At 42.6% G+C, this 22,300-nt stretch overlaps 2 protein-coding genes across 3 annotated transcripts in view; one reads left to right on the top strand and one right to left on the bottom strand.

Annotated features, from left to right (window-relative positions):
* Positions 1-15,870, top strand: part of ITIH2 (inter-alpha-trypsin inhibitor heavy chain 2) — a 47,193-nt gene extending 31,323 nt beyond the window's left edge. The window contains exons 16-21 of the mRNA XM_040413309.1: positions 3,203-3,397; positions 5,585-5,698; positions 10,001-10,199; positions 11,501-11,673; positions 13,148-13,259; positions 15,298-15,870. Coding sequence (XP_040269243.1) covers positions 3,203-3,397; positions 5,585-5,698; positions 10,001-10,199; positions 11,501-11,673; positions 13,148-13,259; positions 15,298-15,445 — 941 coding nt within the window. The 3' untranslated portion in view covers positions 15,446-15,870. The remainder of the gene's footprint in view (positions 1-3,202; positions 3,398-5,584; positions 5,699-10,000; positions 10,200-11,500; positions 11,674-13,147; positions 13,260-15,297) is intronic.
* A 5,238-nt stretch (positions 15,871-21,108) lies between these two features.
* The window catches only part of KIN (Kin17 DNA and RNA binding protein), a 38,321-nt gene continuing 37,129 nt past the window's right edge, over positions 21,109-22,300 (bottom strand). For both annotated transcript variants that reach the window (XM_040413302.1, XM_040413308.1), the window contains exon 13: positions 21,109-21,347. In XM_040413302.1, coding sequence (XP_040269236.1) covers positions 21,288-21,347 — 60 coding nt within the window. In that variant the 3' untranslated portion in view covers positions 21,109-21,287. The remainder of the gene's footprint in view (positions 21,348-22,300) is intronic.

Here is a 22,300-nt window from a genome sequence, read left to right as displayed (position 1 = left end):
ACACCTAGCTATCAAATGCCAGAAGAGTCCAGAAGAGGCCTTCTTAATCTATACACTGCGTGCAGAATTATTAGGCAAATGAGTATTTTGACCACATCATCCTCTTTATGCATGTTGTCTTACTCCAAGCTGTGTAGGCTCGAAAGCCTACTACCAATTAAGCATATTAGGTGATGTGCATCTCTGTAATGAGAAGGGGTGTGGTCTAATGACATCAACACCCTATATCAGTTGTGCATAATTATTAGGCAACTTCCTTTCCTTTGGCAAAATGGGTCAAAAGAAGAACTTGACAGGCTCAGAAAAGTCAAAAATAGTGAGATATCTTGCAGAGGGATGCAGCACTATTAAAATTGCAAAGCTTCTGAAGCGTGATCATCGAACAATCAAGCGTTTCATTCAAAATAGTCAACAGGGTCGCAAGAAGCGTGTGGAAAAACCAAGGCGCAAAATAACTGCCCATGAACTGAGAAAAGTCAAGCGTGCAGCTGCCAAGATGCCACTTGCCACCAATTTGGCCATATTTCAGAGCTGCAACATCACTGGAGTGCCCAAAAGCACAAGGTGTGCAATACTCAGAGACATGGCCAAGGAAAGAAAGGCTGAAAGACGACCACCACTGAACAAGACACACAAGCTGAAACGTCAAGACTGGGCCAAGAAATATCTCAAGACTGATTTTTCTAAGGTTTTATGGACTGATGAAATGAGAGTGAGTCTTGATGGGCCAGATGGATGGGCCCGTGGCTGGATTGGTAAAGGGCAGAGAGCTCCAGTCCGACTCAGACACCAGCAAGGTGGAGGTGGAGTACTGGTTTGGGCTGGTATCATCAAAGATGAGCTTGTGGGGCCTTTTCGGGTTGAGGATGGAGTCAAGCTCAACTCCCAGTTCTACTGCCAGTTTCTGGAAGGCACCTTTTTCAAGCAGTGGTACAGGAAGAAGTCTGCATCCTTCAAGAAAAACATGATTTTCATGCAGGACAATGCTCCATCACACGCGTCCAAGTACTCCACAGCGTGGCTGGCAAGAAAGGGTATAAAAGAAGAAAATCTAATGACATGGCCTCCTTGTTCACCTGATCTGAACCCCATTGAGAACCTGTGGTACATCATCAAATGTGAGATTTACAAGGAGGGAAAACAGTACACCTCTCTGAACAGTGTCTGGGAGGCTGTGGTTGCTGCTGCACGCAATGTTTATGGTGAACAGATCAAAACACTGACAGAATCCATGGATGGCAGGCTTTTGAGTGTCCTTGCAAAGAAAGGTGGCTATATTGGTCACTGATTTGTTTTTGTTTTGTTTTTGAATGTCAGAAATGTATATTTGTGAATGTTGAGATGTTATATTGGTTTCACTGGTAAAAATATTGAAATGGGTATATATTTGTTTTTTGTTAATTTGCCTAATAATTATGCACAGTAATAGTCACCTGCACACACAGATATCCCCCTAAAATAGCTAAAACTAAAAACAAACTAAAAACTACTTCCAAAAATATTCAGCTTTGATATTAATGAGTTTTTTGGGTTCATTGAGAACATGGTTGTTGTTCAATAATAAAATGAATCCTCAAAAATACAACTTGCCTAATAATTCTGCACTCCCTGTATTGTCTACCACCCCCCAGATTTAAAAACAGGATTTGATGATGAACTGCTGGAATTGGCCACATCGGCCTTCCTAGATAGTCAGAAGAACATCATTGTGGGCGACATAAATTGCTGGACAGATGATGTGTCCAACATCCAAACCCAGCAATTATTAACATCTCTTGAGACAATTGGCTTCATGCAGGAGGGGACCTCCCCGACTCACAGGGGCGGCCACATCCTGGACTGGATTCTGACATCCAGGGTGGAGATACAGGTCCAATCCATACATGATCAGGTGTGGACTGATCATAAAAATATACTTTTTACTCAAACTATCCCCCCTTTAAAAAAGCTCCCCATTTTCCAGTGAGAGATAAGACTCTCACCCAACAAAGAAATTTAAAAATTCTTAAATTTGGAGGAATTTGGCAATAGCTTTAAGGAGAATCCGAATATAGATTTATTCCGCTCCATAGAATCGACAGCTTTTAATGATTGTATAGAGGCTACACTAAACACCTTAGCACCTATGAAACATAAACAGCAACCTCGTCCCCCTAATAAAAACCCGCTTTGGTTCACTGCTGAATTAAGAGAGGATAAAAAGACTACCAGAGCCCTTGAAAAGGCCTGGAGAAAAAATCCCATAGAAGACACCAAAATTAAATACAAAATAAGTATGAGAAAGTACAGAGATAATATTAAAAATACCAAAAGAACATACTACTCAAATAAAATAGGCAATGCGGCTAACAACTCCAGAGAACTTTTCAAAGTGGCTAAAGAACTAGCCAATCCTAGATGTAAGATTGCAACGTCGGAGCCCTCTCAAGCACTGTGCCAGCAAATGGCAGACTACTTTGCTGAAAAAATCCAGAAACTTAGGGACAATATCCCAACGGTTCATAGGACGGACGAGACACGTTCTTCTTCACTCTCAACCTTACCCTATTCCCTCACAGAATTTCAAGCCCATCTCTGAGGAGAGAACGATTGAAATCATTGGAGCTCTTAGATCCTCCTCCTCGCCTCTAGACCCATGCCCGGCGGCCGTGGTGAAGTCCGCCGCGGTTGCAATGGCACCATACATTCGAGACATTATAAATAGTTCCTTTTCCAGCGGTCAGGTGCCGGCTATTCTGAAGCAGGCAGTGGTAACACCCATGCCTAAGAAACCGGTGCTACCTGTGACCGATCTGAGTAACCTTAGACCAATTTCCCGACTGCCGTTCGCTGCAAAGATAGGCGAGAGGGAGGTTGTTGCACAACTAGATAGAGTCACTGGATAGAGTCAGACTGTGCAGGGACACACCCACAACTGGTTACACCCCTCTGTACCCTTACTGCAGACTGCTAGCAATTCATTCATAACTTCTAGTAGAAATAATAAAGGAATGGCACAACATAGAGCCATAAGAATAGATGCTCCAGAATCGTTATTACATGGGGAATACATGAAGCTGTTAAGACTGGCTTGTTAGAAGGTGTGACAGGTCCTCTTTAAGTACCGTAATCTTTTAAAACTTATTTAACAGAGAATAAAAAAATTCAGTAATGAGTATTCTATATATCTATATGGTAATGTTTTGTCATTTCCTTCCATCAGCATTGGCTGTGTCTATGAAGGCTACTCCTCCACCTCCTCCATCTCCTCCACCAACATTGGCTTTTAGGCCCCCATATCCTTCAGATGCTACTCCTACTAGTCCAGAGCAAAAAGGAGGTCCAACTGAATCAATAACTATTGCTTCAAAGTTATTCCAAGGCTGCAAAAATGGCCAAAACGGATCTCCAAACTGTGGTATGTATACACTTACTGTGCATATGTTAATATGTTACACACTGTAGTCAAGTCTATCATATTTTAAACCATGTCTAATGTGAAATGGGCGGTCACATTATACTACATTACCACTGCAGCAGCCGCTTCTTTCCATGCTGACGGCTATTACCACCCCAGCAACCCCTTTAACTTATGTAAACTTAGACCTATAAAGATTTGTTCTGGATCTGTAATATGCTGGACACCAACGAATCCCATTCTGCTGAGCAAAATACAATGGTATTTTGTCTCTTTTTTGGCGGAATCTACTGGTACCTTCCCTGCACATGTGATCCTAGCCTAAGGATATTAAAGGCTATGGATATCTTTGGGGGAATTTTTTATTATTGTATTGTACTCATTTTGAGCTTAAAAATAATTTTTTCAATTGGCCTTTATTAAAAATTTACAGCCCTTTCCTCTGTACATGTTCTTGAGATTCTCTAGGAGCAGGCTCTATTTATACTGTTTCCCGTCACGCAGCTTAGCCGACGGCTCCTTATCTCTGCTCTCTGACCTCCTAAACATTTGTGACGAATACCACGCCTCGTGCCCGTTTGACGTCACCTATGTCGAGCTCATGAGACGTGGTATGGTCACGGGTTACCAAAGCGTGACGTTACGCCCTCTAGAGGAGCAGGTAAGGTCAGCTTGGTACAGTTTACACAGACACTTCCTGTCCACGTGGGCACAGAGAGGCAACAAGCTGAGAAAGCCTTTTCACTGCCGGAGTGAAAACAGCACTGTCTCAGCCCGGGTACCTGCCACCAGCTTCTCTTTGAAGCCCGGTCCTCTAACGGGATTATATAGGGTGAGAAACCAACCCGCGGTAGCTTATAACTAGGCCAAAACACGGACGTGGGGATTCGTGATCGAAATACAAGACAGCACAAGATTAAATTATATATTTAATCGCCTTAAGGGCACACTAGATGACACTATATATACTAAGAATATATACAGTGGTCTATGGTTACAGATACAGGTGATATAGGTACAACAGGGTTAAGCAGAAAAATAAGTCAGTTACCAGATATATGAGTCCTCTGGGTAGTGATGAGTTCTTAGCTGTATTCACGTCGAAGGCAATGTCGTCAGCCGGTTGCAGGTCCCTCTAAACACATTGCATGATGTGACCCCCTTTCAGAGAAAAGACCCGCCCGCTTGCTGGCGCAAGCCTTTTAACCTGTAGCCAGTCCCTCCCCTCCCGGCCTTTGGGAGGGGTCCACACCCCCTCTGCTGCACTGGCTGCAAATGACCCATAAAACCCTTTAGGGTTTATAGCTCCAGTCCAAAAGGTCACAGGGAGATGGTTCTGGGACCAACGGATCCGCCTGGGTTCCGGCTACAACTGGAGTCGAAACATGGTGCCGCTATTGGGTTTCTGTGGGGAGATATGTATATCTCCTTTCCCTGGCATCTCACCATCAAATTAAGACCATGGGCATGTTCATCGTGGCCACCGGGACACAAATATGTATCCAGTTTGCACCTGCGATGGCCGGGCGATTCATAATTCATTATAAATCGCCGGTTCCATGCTGTCTGCTAGATTAGATTGAACTGGGGAATGTCGTAGACCCCCTGCAGGGAGGTTTTCCTGCAGGATCCATGCTGTCTGAATGGAGGTGTGAAATGTAACCAAATGTGGCCTGCTAGGAGTTTTCAGCTATCTGGCTGCGGCTTTGAAGCAGGGCCCTCCTGTGGAGTTCACTACCTCTGCTATCTTTCAGCAAACAGTGGGTGTGAGGACATGGCTGACAGTAAATATTAATCCATATTCCTCACAACATTCATAGATCAAGTCTTATTTACTTGAGAAGAATATGGCTTAAATAAGTGTTCAAAAGCTGTTAGTAGTTCAAAGAGGAGATATACATTGCAAGTAGAAAACAGCTCAAAGTGAAAATAAGATGCTCAAAGCTAGGCAAACAGTTAACTCTTTAAAATTGCTGAATATTTTTGATAAAGACCAATTGAAAAAATTATTTTTAGCCCATAATGAGTAAAATGCCATAATAAAAATTGTTCCTGAAGGTGTTCAAAGCATTTAAAAACCACTGTACCTAAATGTTTTCTATTCTGTACCTTCTATAACATTTGTCCTGCAGTGTAATCATTCACAGCGCCACTTACAACTTACTGTTAATTATTATATATTTACAGTTGACAACGATCCACATTTCATTATAAACTTGCCAAAAAGCCAAACAGATGTCTGCTTCAACATTGATGGACAGGCTGGAAGTATCCTGAACATGTTGTCAGATCCTGAATTAGGTAAGGGAATTGTACACTAGAAACAGAGCTTCACTTCACACCTAATACTTTAAATAATTGTGCATTTCTTGGTATCATTTACATACCGTATAAACTGTACTAATAGCTGAGGGCCAAAAGAATGGGCAAAAAAAACCCTCCCTTTTCCCCATTCAAAAGGCATGCCCTCTTGGCCACACCAAAGGTTCATATGTATACGGGGAGGTCAGGAGGAGAAGCGTGCTTGGGCACTTCTCCGACTGCACATAAGGAACCAATTTTAATGTGCTAACCTTGACAGCAAGAGAAAGAGCCATCAGTATGTCTCCATGAGCAATCTTCTCTGATTAACTTTAAGGGGTTATCCCATGATTAATGTAAAAAATGAAAACGAGCCTTCATATAGTACGTGACAATCTCTATCTAACAAAGCTAGAACCAGTCCTGTACCTCACATGGATCCAGAGATCTCCACATTCATTGCTCTGCTAGATTTATATCAAGCTGACAGCTCAAGGGGAGTGTCTTTTCTTCTGCAGCTAAGGGGGCGTGTCCATGCTCTTCCTATCACAGCTCAGGGGCAGTTGAAGAATAAAACTGTGCATGTGCGGCCTTCTCAGTGAGCAGGTCAAAGAAATAAGAAAAAAAAAAAAAGCAGGTGGCGCTATACAGATACATTTTACTGAATAACTCAGTGGCTATGCTAAATTTCTAATTACATGCAATTAGAAAAGTATTCAGATCCAGGTGCTGGTTTGAAAACTGTAGAATATTTTTCATGGGACAACCCCTTTAAGGATAAACATAGGCAGAAGCAGTCGGACGAATGATTGTTTGATTGTTATCTATTCTGACTCATCATGCACATGCATGTTCAGTTCGGCTGATTGAGCATGTCTTGTTAATGGGGAGACAGGAAAAAGCTGCTGCTAGAAACCTCTTGTGGAGGCTATGTCCTTAGGAGAACAAAAGGATTGCGTTGAAAAATCCAGTTTGTCCAATCCTTTTCTCCCTAACATCATCTGTCAGGAAAGAGTCAGGAGATCCGCACACACATCAGATTGTCAGCCAAACCCATCGTTCTTGGCAAGTTCCGTTAAAGGTCCCTTTACACTAGTAGCTAATAGTTAAAAAAAATTATAAAATGCGAGTGAAAATGATCAGTGATCGAGTAGTGTAAAAGTATTGAATGGTTGAACGATTATAATTGTTCAGGTTGTCATTCTTGAGATCACTGATGTAGACACCTAAATGAATCATTTCTCGCCGTCCAGAATTCCAGAAGTGTAAACAGGTATCATTTACAGCACAGATGGCTCCACCACTCATGTCATGGTAATTACTTCAGCCGGAAATACGTCCACAAACCACAAAATGGTGTGGATTCAAAATTTGTTTGCTCCTTCAAGTTTTCTATTTTCCCCAAGCTCGACATCTATTACATAATCCAATATTTCCTTGGCAAGGAGACGTTTTGCCCACAAGCTCATCTTGAAACGGTGTGGTCTCAAGTGAAGATAGAATGTAGATTGCGTACAGGAGAGAAGGTGGTCTTTGGTGGTAAAGAAGGCGGCAAGCAGTGACAGTGACGACCCTCCCTAGCATTGCAGGTGACGATAGGGAGGGTCGTCCCCGTCGCCGCCTGCTATTGGTTAGCCCCCACCCCCCCGACACAGGATGTTTTCATCCGCGCACGGGGAGAAGCAGCGGCGGCCGTACGGGGACCAGGAGCGACGCAGGTGCGAGGGAGCAAGGTAAGTACCTTGTGTGTGAGGGACCCGGGCATATGGGGGACATTTCAGGGATTGAATAACCCCTTTAAGAATAACCAGATATGTTTTGGGGACTTTAGTACACACTGTTAGATGTTCATTGAGATTCACAATTTGGATTAAACTATAAAAGCTTACAAGGGGTAGATTTACTGCAGATTCTCTTTTTCACAACAAATATGCAGCAAACTACAGTGAAATGTAAGTGACTGGAATTTTCAAAATTTCATTCAAGTTTTGGAAAAAAAAATCAGTGCTGCCACTGAGAAGCTGGTAATTATCATGGGCAGGGCACTGTAGATTAAAAGCCCCCACAAAATTAGTATTTTGTCAGGGACAGGAAAAAATAATGGGGGTCATTTAACAACGACCGGCATTATCCCCTGCACTGCTGGAAGAGGCACCTCATTTACGACGAGGCACAGGCCTAGTTGTAAATTAAGTGCATCTTCAGGCAGCCTATGCATCTAGATGGAAATCTGTTCCTTTCCCTAGCCGGAGTAGATTTCAGTCGTTATTTACACCAGGAAATTGTTGTAAATGGGACTGATTGCTCCACCTCCACTGCACCCTTTTCCTCCCCCCGTCACTCCACCGACATATAAAGGCTGTGTGCACCTAAAATTAGGTGCAGTGGTGTTCAAAGAATCGCAAACCAGGAGTATATGACTTTTTTACTCCAGTTTTTGGAATAGGGGGTCATAATAAATGATCCCCAGTGTCCGCCTGCAATCTATTACAAGACTCAAGTTAAGCTTATTCCCATATGTCTTTTTTAGGCTTGAGCAAATCGACCTTCGGATCATAGATTTAAAATAGCAATCCAAAGTGGTCTTTGGTAACGAGGTACCAGCCTTTACCTAAGCCCACTTCGGATGTTATTGAATATGCAGATATGAATACAGTAATAATTCACCGAAGTCTCACGCGACTTCGGCCAAGACGAACTTTGGCTCCACGGAGTCAATACATTTTAGTGCTGTACGGAAACAGCATTAAAATTGAAGTATTTGAACGAATCGACTTTGGATCTATGATCTGACGGTCTATTCTCTCAAGCCTAGTCATATTTCCCAAACCCTCCGAGTGTAAAATAAGGAGAGAGGAAGGATGAGATGTGACTTCTGACTGCAATTACACATAATTTTTAAAGGGCATCTGTCAGCAGGTTTGTACCTATGAAACTGGCTGACCTGTTACATGTGCACTTGGCAGCTGAAGGCATCTCTATTGGTGCAGTGTTGTGCCTGCATTGCTGAGAAAAATGCTGTTGTAATATATGCAAATGAGCCTCTAGGAGCAATTGGGGCGTTGCTGTTACTCCTAGAGGCTCAGCTCATAGGCTTGCGCACGGGGTGTGTCAGGTGTGCCTGGGCACACCCTAATCAAGCCTCAAAATTGAGGTTCTGTCACCTCCGTGCTGCTGCACTGCCATCTGCCGTGTCGTTTGTACTGATCCGATGCGCCGCATAGAGAAGGACCGGCCGTGTCACAGCGCAGTGCCAGAGCAGAGCCCAGCGTTTTCTCCCAGAACAGGTTCCGGGCGGCAACCAGGTAGAGTAAGTAAGTTTAAAAATTATTTCTTCTCCCTTCATGAGGCTGCAGGCTGCAGCATTTTATTTCACTCCAGGCATTATTCATTTACTTTGAGGGTCAGGGAGGCTCAGTTGTATCATCTAACTTAAAGGGTCAAATGTCTACTGCCTAATTATATATACATACATACACACATGTGTGCGCGCTGTGTGTGTTTGTGCTTTAGGGTGCACACCCTAATGCAATAGGCTGTGCACGCCTATCCATGCAGCGCAAGACTTTAGGAGAAGTCAGGGCCAGGCGTGATCATGTTAACACTGTCTGGTCCTGTCAATGGAAGTGCAGAGGGTGTGGCAGTTGCAGAGAGAGCTGAGCCTCTAGGTGTAACAGCGGTTCCTCCTAGAGGCTCATTTACATATACAGTGGGCCCTCAATTACAATATTAATTGGTTCCAGGACAACCATTGTATGTTGAAACTGATGTAAGTTGAGTAATCGGTTGCAAAGCCCCAAAAAGTTATCCAAGATAACAGAAAATGAAGATTTAAGAAAAATAAGCAGATAACTAAGACAGATAAAACAAGTCCTTCCATATAACAGTCAGGAATAGCTGATAACTAGCAACTAATACAGCGAGGCTACCAGAGAAGTGACCTTGGTTGGTTGGATCTGAGTATGAGACATTGTATGTTGAATCTAGTTTCAATTTACGATGGGTCAGAAAAGACCATTATATGTTTAAAATATTGTATCCTGAGGCCATTGTATCTTGAGGGATCACTGTATTAAATACAAATTTTTCTCAGCAATGCGGGCACATATGAACATGGGACCAACACAGATGTCTTCAGCTGTCAAGCGCACATGTAACAGGCCAGCCAGTGTCATAGCTACAAAACTGCTGACAGATGCCCTTTAAGTGGAATAAATGATTAAATATGTAACAGAAATAAGGCCCTCAGTAAAATGTCATCTCAATTAACACAGCAACTATATCTGTTTTCTTTCACTGTAGGAGTTACAATTAATGGGAAAATTGTAACAGCGAAGAAAGCCAAGGATGGCAAGCTAAGCAACTACTTTGGTACATTTGGCTTATATTTCCAGCAGCTGGATACAAAGATTGAAATAAGCACCGAGAAAATAACATTGAAAGATCCGTCCTATACTAGAGTGATGAAGTGGTCCGAGTCCAGCGCTCTGACATATAATAGGTGGGTGTCCGCAATGCATTTCTTGTGGATGAAATTACTATGTGGGCTGAAAACTACAAGTATAGGAGGAGATTTATCAAACTGGTGTAAAGTAGAACTGGCTTAGTTGCCCATAGCAACCAATCAGATTTCTCCTTAAATTTTTTTACAACTCCTTTAGAAAATGAAAGGTGGAATCTGATTGGTTGCTGTGGGCCACTACTTTAGACTAGTTTGATAAATCATCCCCGTAATAAAATACATTGTAAGTAATTAAGTTACTCATGCTTAAAATAGTCAATGAAATAAAATGCAAAAAAAAAAATGTTTCAATTAAAATAATCAATGAGACAGGAACACCACGGGGGAGATTTATCAAAACAGGTTTAGTTGCCCATACCAACCAATCAGATTCCATCTGAATGGTTGCTATGGGCAACTAAGCCAGTTTTCCTTTACACCACTTATGATAAATCTCCTCCTATGACATGGATGTTTTAAGAAATACTTGCTTTTTCCTTGAAATGAGTTCTAGAGAACCCGTTCTAATAAGGCTAGTTTCACACTAGTGTTTCTATTTTCTGGTATCGAGATCCGTCATAGGATCTCAATACCGGGAAAAAAAACGCTCCCGTTTTGTCCCCATTCATTGTTAATGGGGACAAAACGTAACTGAACAGAACGGAATGTGGTTTTCTTTCAGTCATGGGATTTGGAGCAAGACGGATCCATTATGACCCACAATGCAAGTCAATGGGGACAGATCCGTTTTCTCTGACACAATAGAGAAAGGATCCGTCCCCCATTGACTTTCTATGGAGTTCATGACGGATCTGTCTTGGCTATACAACCGGATCTGTTCATAACGGATGCAGATGGTTGTATTATCAGTAACGGAAGCGTTTTTGCTGATCCCTGCCAGATTCAGCAAAAACACTAGCGTGAAAGTAGCCTAACGCTACATCATTTATTTAGTGTATTTCTAGAAGAAATAAAAGAGGAACAGTAGACATAGCATCCTGGTAAAGAAGTGAAGGCAACAGCTTGCAGCTCCAGTGCTTCACCAGCAGAATCAGTACTTCGTGGCAGCCCTGTGACTTTGACTTCAAGTTATATGGGATTCAAACAACATTTTCACAAGTTAATGCAATAGTCTACTTTTTGCCACTGAATGTGCCTTTAGTTTTCCATCAAAGGGATAGCGCAGATAAACTGTGCCCATTCCGTTACAGCACAATCTCTGACTTTGGCCATTCGATGGGTACTATTCTCGATCACACAGGGGAACAATTACTTCTGCTCATACTGGTTTGGTTTTGCAGGCTAGCAGTATCAGTGAAGAAGGAAAGCAATGTCACCATCACTGTGGATAATGACTTGTCATTCCTAATCGTTCTGCATCGTGTCTGGAAGAAGCATCCGATCAACGTAGACTTCCTTGGTTTATACTTTCCTTCGAGTGACACATTCTCCGAGAAAGCACACGGTCTGATAGGTAAATCATCACTTGACATGAAATTTTGAAGGGTTAACCTACTTAAGGGTTCTAAAAATTTTATTTGCACCTTGGTGCCCACAAATTTATATTGTGTAATGGCAATTTGCATTGAAAAATAGTTTAGCCCCAATGCAGGCGGCTGTGATGTGGACACATTTTAGCATCTGTATAATAGCGTACCCAAGTTAAAAAAAAAAAAAAAAAGTTTGCATAATGGCTGTACATCTTTGTACAATCATAACTGTGAAGGAGCAGTTATGTTTGGGGTTCCTTTAAATCTCTTTCAACCATATTATTCTCTGTTTCAACTGCACAGATAGATGCATTTCTCTTAGAAGCAGGGCATTTCTCTCTTCTGCCAGTACTGTATGCAGGGAGCTCATTTCCCACTATGTTTGTTATCTTCTATGGAGCTCTTATCTTCTAAATCACACGTAGGGCTCATGCACACATTGCAGCCGCAAACAGCGGGTCTGCAATATATGGGCACTGGCCGTGTGCGCTACATATCACGGATGTGGACCCATTAACTTGAATGGGTTCACAATCTGTGAAATACGGAACGGAAGCCCACAGAAAACACTATGGAACGCTTCAGTGGGTACGTGCCTCCGCAACGCAAAAAAATAGAACGTGTCCACAAACGACCACCACACGGCTAGTGCCTGTGCATTGCGGACGGCAATGTTCGTGTGCATGATCCTGTGATCTTCAGAAGCAGTTGTTTTATCAGGCTGATGATCCCAGCTAGCTCTGAAATGCCCCTGCTTCCTCTCAGCCGTCTTCCATTACCAGGGACAAATCTTGTCTGAGAACAGGTAGTGGACTGCAACTTAGGTGAAAGTGAGACCCCTAGTGGCCATTACTCTACAGCTTTTTTTCAGGTGGATGCAGGCATTTCTATTAAATGAAATTGTGTGAAAGTACAGTGTGTCTTTAAAGTGCCAAATTCCAGCCAATCTGTGAGACTAATGACCCAAACTAACAGCATCATAGGGACCTACAATTCTGTACCTTTGGTTCATTAGACCTACGTTGAGCTGGGATTTGCAGATGCTTGCAAGGTGAGAGGTAGATAAAGCCGAGATGTGATGCATCCATAAAGACTAGACTTGCGTAAAGCAGTGTGGCATCATATTATCTGAAATTGAAATTGTCCTCCTGTACACGACTATTTTCGGTCCACATCCAACCTGCATCTTTTGCAGATTGAATGCGGACCCATTCATTTCTATGGGGCTGCGAAAAATGCAGAGAGCACAAGGATATTGTCTATACTGTCCGCATCCGTGCTACAAATTATAGAAAATGACTTATTCTTATGCATTTCTACAATGGGGCCTACGAAAAGTCATTTATGTTCCGCAAAACAGATACAGTCATAGGCAGGAGGCCTAATAGTGTATTCACATCTCATGCTGTGGCTGAAATATATATATATATCAAGTGTATATTCCATCTCTTTATCTAGGTCAGTTTATGAAGGAACCTGAAGTCAGTGTCCATGATCTACGATCTGGAACTGATCCTGAGAAACCAGTTGCTACCATGAATGTTAAAGGAAAGCAGCTGACTGTAACAAGGTAAAAGCATATAAAACAACACTGACATACATGGGCATAGGACTCCAGTCCAGAACTCCTAGCTTATAACAAAGGATTTCATTTAAGCATCATCTACTGGATGGATAGCCTATGAGAGTGATCAGTTGCTGTACTCTACCCATAAAATAAGTCCAGGGATTCTCTGGCTGACATTAGCTACAATCTTTCACGATCTATGAGTTCTTCAATGGTTCGCTGCACAGACTACACCTCTGCTAATAGCTGGTAGTGCGTGATAGATTGCTCATAAGACCAAGTTATGCCAACAACTCCTGTCAGTGTACTTAAAGGCTATGTAAACCTTTAGGGGTATTTCTTTTATTATTATTGCATTGTACTTATTTTGAGCAAAATATCATTTTTTCAATTGGTCTTTATTAAAAATATGGAATCCTTTTTTTGTGTACAGAGCTGAGCTGCTGTAGTAGCAGCCTGTGGATCTTCTGTTTTTTCCGTCAGTTGGGTTGCTGACGAGCTCCTCATCTCTGCTCTCTGACATTATAAACACTCATTATAGCTCAGTTCTTATATAAGCCACATTCTTATCAAGAAGAGAAGTGATTAGGACCTCTTAGTAGTATAGAGATAAGGTTTATTAAATGACCGGCACAAAGTGAAAGTTAACCCTTTGTGACAGAATGGCTTAATATTTTTAATAAAGGCCAATTGAAAATATGATTTGTAGTCAAAAATGAGTAAAATGCAATCCTAAATAAAAAAAATTGCCTACAAATGTGTACATAGACTTTAAAGGGGTTATCCAAGTTCTATAATGTCCCCTCATATGCCTAGGCCCCTCACAGAGGTTATACTTACCTTGCTTCTCGGTACATGCATCGCTTCTCATACCGGCACGGCTGCTGCATCACCCCGTCAGGTGGTGACGGGCACGAGCCTTCCTAGTGGGTGACGCTAGGGAGGCTCGTCCCTGTCACCACCTGCTATTGGCTGCCCCCTCAATGCGGTCGTTTTCATCCGTGCTATGGGGAACTTGGATAACTCCTTTAGGGCCCCGTGCACATGACAGTTTATTCTTTTTGTCTGCATCCAATGCACATTTTTTGAAGATCGGATATGGACCCATTCCTTTCTATAGGGCAAAAAGATGCAGACAGCACACAGTATGCTTTCCACATCTGTATGTTCGTTCTGTGGCTTCGTAAAAAAAGATAGAACGTGTCCTATACTTGTTGGTATTGCAGACAAGAACAGGCATATCTACAATAGTGCAGCATGTGCGGGTAGCAAAATGGATACGGTTAGGTGTACAAGGCCTTAAAGAGGACCTTTCACTAGAATAAAAAATCTAAACTAACTATACAGCCATGTAGAGCGTCGCCCAGGGATCTCCCTGCACTTACTGTTATACCTGGGCGCCGCTCCGTTCTCTTCATATGTTCGGCTCAACTGGGTGGAGCCTGCCGGCGTCTCCTTCTCCCAGGCTGTAGCGCTGGCCAATCGCAGCGCTCAGCTCATAGACCGAGAGAAAAAAAAAACCTCTAGTAAAACCTAAGGCACCGAGAATACATACATCAACTGTACAATAGTAAAGGAATCCTGAAACCATAACCTATTGGGGGCATATGAGGACAGGCGTTGACAAACACTGCAATTAGGGGGGTGGGGGTTAAAGGAGTTTCTAGAAAATAGAATAAAAATTAGAGTATACTGTTGTTCCAGAAACAGCTCCACGTCTGTCCATGCGCTGTATCTGGTATTGCAACTCATGGCCGTTTAAGTGAATGGAGCAGAACAGCAATACCAGAAACAGCCCATGGTCAGACGTCGCATCGTTTCTAGAATAAAGTAGCCTCTTTTTCCAAGTCTTTGACCCATTTAACAGTATGGGGTTGTGACAGGGGTTGCCCTCCATCAAGGAGATAGCCAGATAATATAGCTCTATAAGAGGATCTTAACAAAAGTCATCTAAAATATCATGGGAAAGAGCATCCTCCTAGTAGGACAAGGGAAAGGACTGCTCTCACGCAGCATTACCTGACTTTATTCTCTTACACAGAGGTGTGCAGAAGGAATACCAGTACAACCGAATTGAAGGAACCAAAGTCACCTGCTGGTTTGTACACAACAGTGGAAAGGGTTTCATCGATGGACACCATAAAGACTACGAAGTACCTCAGCTGTACAGCTTCTTAAAACTCCCTTGAAGAATGTTACAGATAAAGATGTAAAATAAATTGTGCAGATAAGAAATACATGCTGAATATATAAACTATTAGAAGCATTCTGGTTTATTTGTGTTGAGAAAAACAGGAATTAAGATTTCTAAACTGAAATGACAAAATATGACACTTATCTGTGATGTAAAATATAGGGCGACGCATCCATCAGGTATCTGGTGTTCTGTTCACATGTTTTCTCCTGTGACTATCTGCTGAAGCTCAATATATTATTGCCCAGGTGTCCACAGATGATCCATAGGATGCTATACAAGTGTGCAATTTGTCACATGAAATAGATTTAACCCACCAAGTAGCAAAATATAATTGTTATTGATATTTTTGGAACTCTTACATGTCACATTATGGGTCTTGTGCTGCTTTAATATATAAATTTCTGTAATCGTTTAAAATAGCTTGTCAATTTTTTCTCCGTGGAAAGGATTAAACAAATTTACCCTAGAAACCTATGGGATAATCAAGGGATCAAAAGGCTTCCATAATGTTAGCATTGAATTCCACTAAGGCGTTTGTCTGGGTCTGATAAAAGGGGCTGAACATGAAAGAAAAAAGAAAAACCCTTGTCAGTGTCCTAGTTCCAGCGCCACCATTCTCATCATTTATGCACACGTCACCACTGAGGCCATTGATTGGCTATCAGCACTCATGTTCATGTATACAGCACATCACACTTCCATTCCGGTGAAGGATCGGAAAAAGCAGGTACTGGAGCTACAGCGCTAAAAAGACGGCACTCTGACTTTTTACAGCATTTCCAATCCCCTTGAACAATCCCTTTAAAGGAGTTATTTCACAATTAAAGTGTTTGTTCAAGTTATATTTATTGATTACCTATCCTCAGGATAGGTCATCAATATCAGATTGGCTGGGGTCCGACACCCGGCACCCCCGCCAATCAGCTGTTTGAAGAGAAGGCGCGCGCCGTACCAGCGCTGCCTCCTCTTCATTGTTTACCTGCTCGCCGTTGCATCTGCAGCAGTGAGCAGGTGTAATTACAACCAAGCCGCCCCATTCATTTCAATGGTACGGATCGCTCCTATACAAATGAATGGGACGGCTTGGGTGTAATTACACCTGCTCACCACTGTAGATGCAAAGACGAGCAGGTAAACAATGAAGAGGAGGCAGCGCTGGCACGTCACGCGCCTTCTGTTAAAACAGCTGATCAGCGGGGGTGCCGGGTGTCTGATATTGATGACCTATCCTGAGGATAGTGCATGTAAGATTAGATGGCTGGCACTGCTCCTTGTAGTTCGGCGGTGCACGTGTCAGCGGGCGGGCGTCCCAATGATACAGCTGTAAAGGAAGGACCGCCACTCGCGCTTGATTTTTGATGCAGAATTTAATTTTAGTCACGTATTAATTCATAGTGCCGCGTTTCAGCACTCGAACGTGCTTTCATCAGACTATGACACTAGACAGTCTGATGAAAGCACGTTCGAGTGCTGAAACGCGGCACTATGAATTAATACGTGACTAAAATTAAATTCTGCATAAAAAAATCAAGCGCGAGTGGCGGTCCTTCCTTTACAGCTCTATCCTGAGGATAGGTCATCAATAAATATAACTTGGACAACCCCTTTAATGTAAAAAAAAAAAATTATATCACACATAATGTTGGACATGACAATCTTCATATTCAAACCAAAAGCCAGCACCTAACATGGATCAAAAGATCTTGCCATTCATTTTCTCCATTACTCTGCTAGATTTTCTGCAGGGGCAGCCGTTCTGCAGCAGATCTCTCACTGCCATGGCTAGCAAAGGTACAGTAGTTTGTCCTGTATCACTGCCTTTGCCTCTTCTCTAGGAAAAGAATGGCAAATAGCCACATAGCCTGTCTTTTCCGAGGGAAAGCCCAGCTCTCCATAACACAAGAAGAGGGAGAGCCTGGAGTATTTACCTGCATAGAAGAGAGCTCAAAGCTGGATGTATGCAGAGCTGCATGGTTGGACTCTCTCTTCATCTCATGTGTGAGCGTCCTAACACAGTACAAGCTGCTTTCCATAGAAGAGAACAGAGGAGAAGACATTTTCCACTGGCTATCAGCCCACCGTTTTAAAAGAATATCCAGCAGGGCATGTGTGACCATGCTAATTCAGGCCCGTAGGAGGACGTGCACTTTACTATACAAACTGAACGCCGGAGACGCTATGATAATGAAGTAAAGAGAATATATCGCAACTGGAGCATTTCTGCAACAGAGAGTAAACTATAAAAGTAATACGTTTTTCCTGCTGAATTATATTAATATAGCATTTAATGGTGGGACAGTCCACCTAAAAAGGTGTCTATGACAGACAAAATGTCTCATAGGTGGAAGTTCCCCTTCCCTGGGAGCTGAATAAATTAGCACAGATTTCAGAGCCAACAGTAGATTTCTTAGATTTCACCTACTCAATTTTGAGAGGTGAAAACCGTAATTAGACTTACCGGTAATTCTGTTTCCTTGAATCGACCACGACGGCCACAATGAGAGATAACCCTTGACCTCTGTAGGGGCAGGAATACACAGAGAGAGTTTAAATTGCCCCCACCCCTCCTCCCCCCAGTGCTTTTACAAATTACCCCGTAGGTGAGCAATATTATGTGTGTCCCCTTTGAGTATTACTTCATACCAAAATAGAGACTTCTATTGAATAATACACTGCTCAAAAAAATAAAGGGAACACAAAAATAACACATCCTAGATCTGAATTAATTAAATATTCTTCTGAAATACTTTGTTCTTTACATAATTGAATTTGCTAACAACAAAAATCACACAAAAATAAAAAAATGGAAATCAAATTTTTTAACCCATGGAGGTCTGGATTTGGAGTCACACTCAAAATTAAAGTGGAAAAACACACTACAGGCTGATCCAACTTTGATGTAATGTCCTTAAAACAAGTCAAAATGAGGCTCAGTAGTGTGTGTGGCCTCCACGTGCCTGTATGACCTCCCTACAACGCCTGTGCATGCTCCTGATGAGGTGGCGGACGGTCTCCTGAGGGATCTCCTCCCAGACCTGGACTAAAGCATCTGCCAACTCCTGGACCCTCTGTGGTGCAACGTGACGTTGGTGGATAGAGCGAGACATGATGTCCCAGATGTGCTCAATTGGATTCAGGTCTGGGGAACGGGCGGGCCAGTCCATAGCATCAATGCCTTCGTCTTGCAGGAACTGCTGACACACTCCAGCCACATGAGTTCTAGCATTGTCTTGCATTAGGAGGAACCCAGGGCCAACCGCACCAGCATATGGTCTCACAAGGGGTCTGAGCATCTCATTTCGGTACCTAATGGCAGTCAAGCTACCTCTGGTGAGCACATGGAGGGCTGTGCGGCCCTCCAAAGAAATGCCACCCCACACCATTACTGACCCAATGCCAAACCAGTCATGCTGGAGGATGTTGCAGGCAGCAGAACGTTCTCCACGGCGTCTCCAGACTATGTCACGTCTGTCACATGTGCTCAGTGTGAACCTGCTTTCATCTGTGAAGAGCACAGGGCGCCAGTGTTGGGCTGTAAGAACAACCCCCACCTGTGGACATCGGGCCCTTATATCACCCTCATGGAGTCTGTTTCTGACCGTTTGAGCAGACACATGCACATTTGTGGGGCTCTGGCAGTGCTCCTCCTGTTCCTCCTTGCACAAAGGCGGAGGTAGCGGTCCTGCTGCTGGGTTGTTGCCCTCCTACGGCCTCCCTAACGTCTCCTGATGTACTGGCCTGTCTCCTGGTAGCGCCTCCATGCTCTGGACACTATGCTGACAGACACAGCAAACCTTCTTGCCACAGCTCGCATTGATGTGCCATCCTGGATAAGCTGCACTACCTGAGCCACTTGTGTGGGTTGTAGACTCCGTCTCATGCTACCACTAGAGTGAAAGCACCGCCAGCATTCAAAAGTGACCAAAACATCAGCCAGGATGCATAGGAACTGAGAAGTGGTCTGTGATCACCACCTGCAGAACCACTCCTTTATTGGGGGTGTCTTGCTAATTGCCTATAATTTCCACATGTTGTCTATCCCATTTGCACAACAGCATGTGAAATTGATTGTCACTCAGTGTTGCTTCCTAAGTGGACAGTTTGATTTCACAGAAGTGTGATTGACTTGGAGTTACATTGTGTTGTTTAAGTGTTCCCTTTATTTTTTTGAGCAGTGTATATATGCAAAAAAGAAATATATATATATATATATATATATATATATATATATATATATATATATATATATATATATATTTCTTTTTCTGGGGAAGGGAATATATGGGCAGTCATGGTGGATTCAAGGAAACAGAATTACCGGTAAGTCTAATTACGGTTTTCCATTCCATCCACCATGACGGCCACAATGAGAACTAACAAATACTTTAAATAGGGTGGGAAGCTGCCTGGAGAATCTTTCGGCCAAAATCTAAATCTGCAGAGGCGGTAAGATTGGTGTTTAGAGTTGACCAGGTAGCCGCTTTGCAAATCTGGTCTAGTGAGACACCAGCTCTTTCTGCCCAAGAAGAGGCAGTAGCCATGGTAGAATAGGCTTTTATACCTTCCGGACAAGGTTTGTTCTGAAGAGAGTAGCTACATTCTATAGTGGATGTGATCCACCTAGCTATCGAAGCTTTGGAAAGTTTTTTTCCCCTTATTTCGGCCACCAAACTGGATTAGGAGATTATCATCTATTCTGAAACTTTTTGTTGCGTCAAGATACAGCATTATGGCGTTTCTGACATCCAGGAGTTGCATCTTCTCTTCTACCTCCTCTCCTGTGTGGCTGGTGACAGATGGTAATACTATCTCTTGTTCACGATGAAAATTAGAAACCACCTTGGGGAGAAAATCTGGATCTAGTCTTAGTACAATTCGATCCTCAAATATTCTAAGATATGGTTCTTTACAGGAGAGTGCTTGTATCTGACTTAGATGTCTTGCAGAAGTGATGGCCATCAGGAAAGCCGTTTTGAACTACAGATGTTTCGAATCGTAGTCTGTTCCTGAATTCTTTGGACACCCCTAGTCTTTTTTCAGGATCAATCAACTCATCCAATATAATTTCTTTGATATTTTTATTGATGGGAAATACTTTTGTTCTTTTTGTACGTAAACCCTCAAACATCTCGTCCTGTACCGTTCAAGGTTTGGAAATATCCTCTATGCTCATGGTAGACCTAACTGCTTTCAGTAAATCTTCAATTTTATCCGAGGACAAAAAAGTATTTTTTATCATCTTCTATTTCACCCTCTGAGAAGAGTTCTTCATCAAGTACCCGTCTAGAGGCAGAGGTATCCTCATCAATGTCCTCGGCCTCAGAGGAGGATTGAATGGATAACCTAGGTTTTTTGGCAGGCGGGATAGGCGTACTAGAAGTAGTCAGAGATGCTAGGGACGATATAATCTTATCCTGGATAAACAATTTCATCTCGGACAGGATAGATGGTTGCTCCTCTTTTAAGACTTCAGAAATGCATTGTTTGCACAACTTCTTTTTATAGTTATCAGGAAGTCTCTTGGCACAGGTTGCTGCAGACTTTGAGCTCCAAACCTGGTACACTAAGGGAGCAATGCTCACGCCATGCTCCATTTATTGTAATAAAACATAAGTAAAAGGATGTTAAAACATATTGCACAACACTTATTGTTTTTGTAAAAATAACTTTATTTTTGGATATCCCACAAAACTATTTTCCAATAGTGGGCAATTGAAACAAAAAAACAGCAGGATACCATCCTCCTCAGCCTGTATCCTATATACAAGATTCATGATTTGAAAACCCTGACACAGTAGAGTTTTATATGCTTCTGGCAGATAATGTCACATCGATCATGCCACCTTGGAAAAATCCTCATATGAGATGTCCACCTTCCGGCCGTTTAGTAGTCCCTGTAAACAGAGAATACGGGAAATGTCACAAACTTTCACAGCACCAGGTCAAATCCTCTAAATAAAATCACCAGTCTTCATTTAACAAGTTTTTACTGACACAGTGAAGTCTAACATCAATAAGTGCTATAAAGAGATCTTTACAGCAAATTATAAAGATTGAGAAATAATACCTTAGGGGTACTGTGGACTCCATTTATTGAGAATGTCTCACTAATTTACAGAGATTGTCCACCTTCGGGAATTTATGGGCAGCACCCCCCACCACTGGGCCTGGATGGAAGTATACTAACCTGCTACCCGCTGCTCAGTTCCAGTATTTTAATGGGTCACACTTGGGGAACAATCACTGCAGTGGCACACATGACCCTTATCCATTCCAGAAGTTGGCAAGTGAGTACCGGATAGCGGTGGACCGAGGGAGATGGAAGTTAGTGGCGAGGAGTAAGCAGGTATGCTTCCATCCTCAAGTCTGGCAGGGAACGGATGGGGCTGCCCAAAAGTATTTCAATGCTGGACAACCCTTTTAAGGGGAGTCTCCTCTGGTCATGAATTCTCTAAGATCTAATGAGAATTGTGCTCAGAAATGTTATGCGGCATGCAGATGATTGTTTTATGGTTTTCTGCAGTGCTAAGAATGGATGATGTTAGGATGAAAGGGAGAAACCTTTCCCAAACAAAATCTTTTTTTACGAAATATACAGCTGTCATACATAACCATATTCCAGCCATCTTGATGCTGTCTTACGTGACCTTTATCGCCCTCTGACACTGATACTTTTGGAAAAATCAAAAAGAGATGAAAACCCTCCAGATATTTTAGTCTTTGTGGCTTACTAATTCCTAGATGAGCATAATACTTATACCCGAGTTCTAGACACCAATGCCCTCTGCTGCCGCAATGTAAATATATTTCAGCATTTTTAATGGCAGACCATGCCAAGAGCAGGACC

The sequence above is a fragment of the Bufo bufo genome, chromosome 1, assembly GCF_905171765.1.
Source record: "Bufo bufo chromosome 1, aBufBuf1.1, whole genome shotgun sequence".
NCBI classification, from domain to species: domain Eukaryota; kingdom Metazoa; phylum Chordata; class Amphibia; order Anura; family Bufonidae; genus Bufo; species Bufo bufo.
Note: the sequence above shows the minus strand (reverse complement) of the source record. Positions and strands in the feature narration are given on the sequence as shown.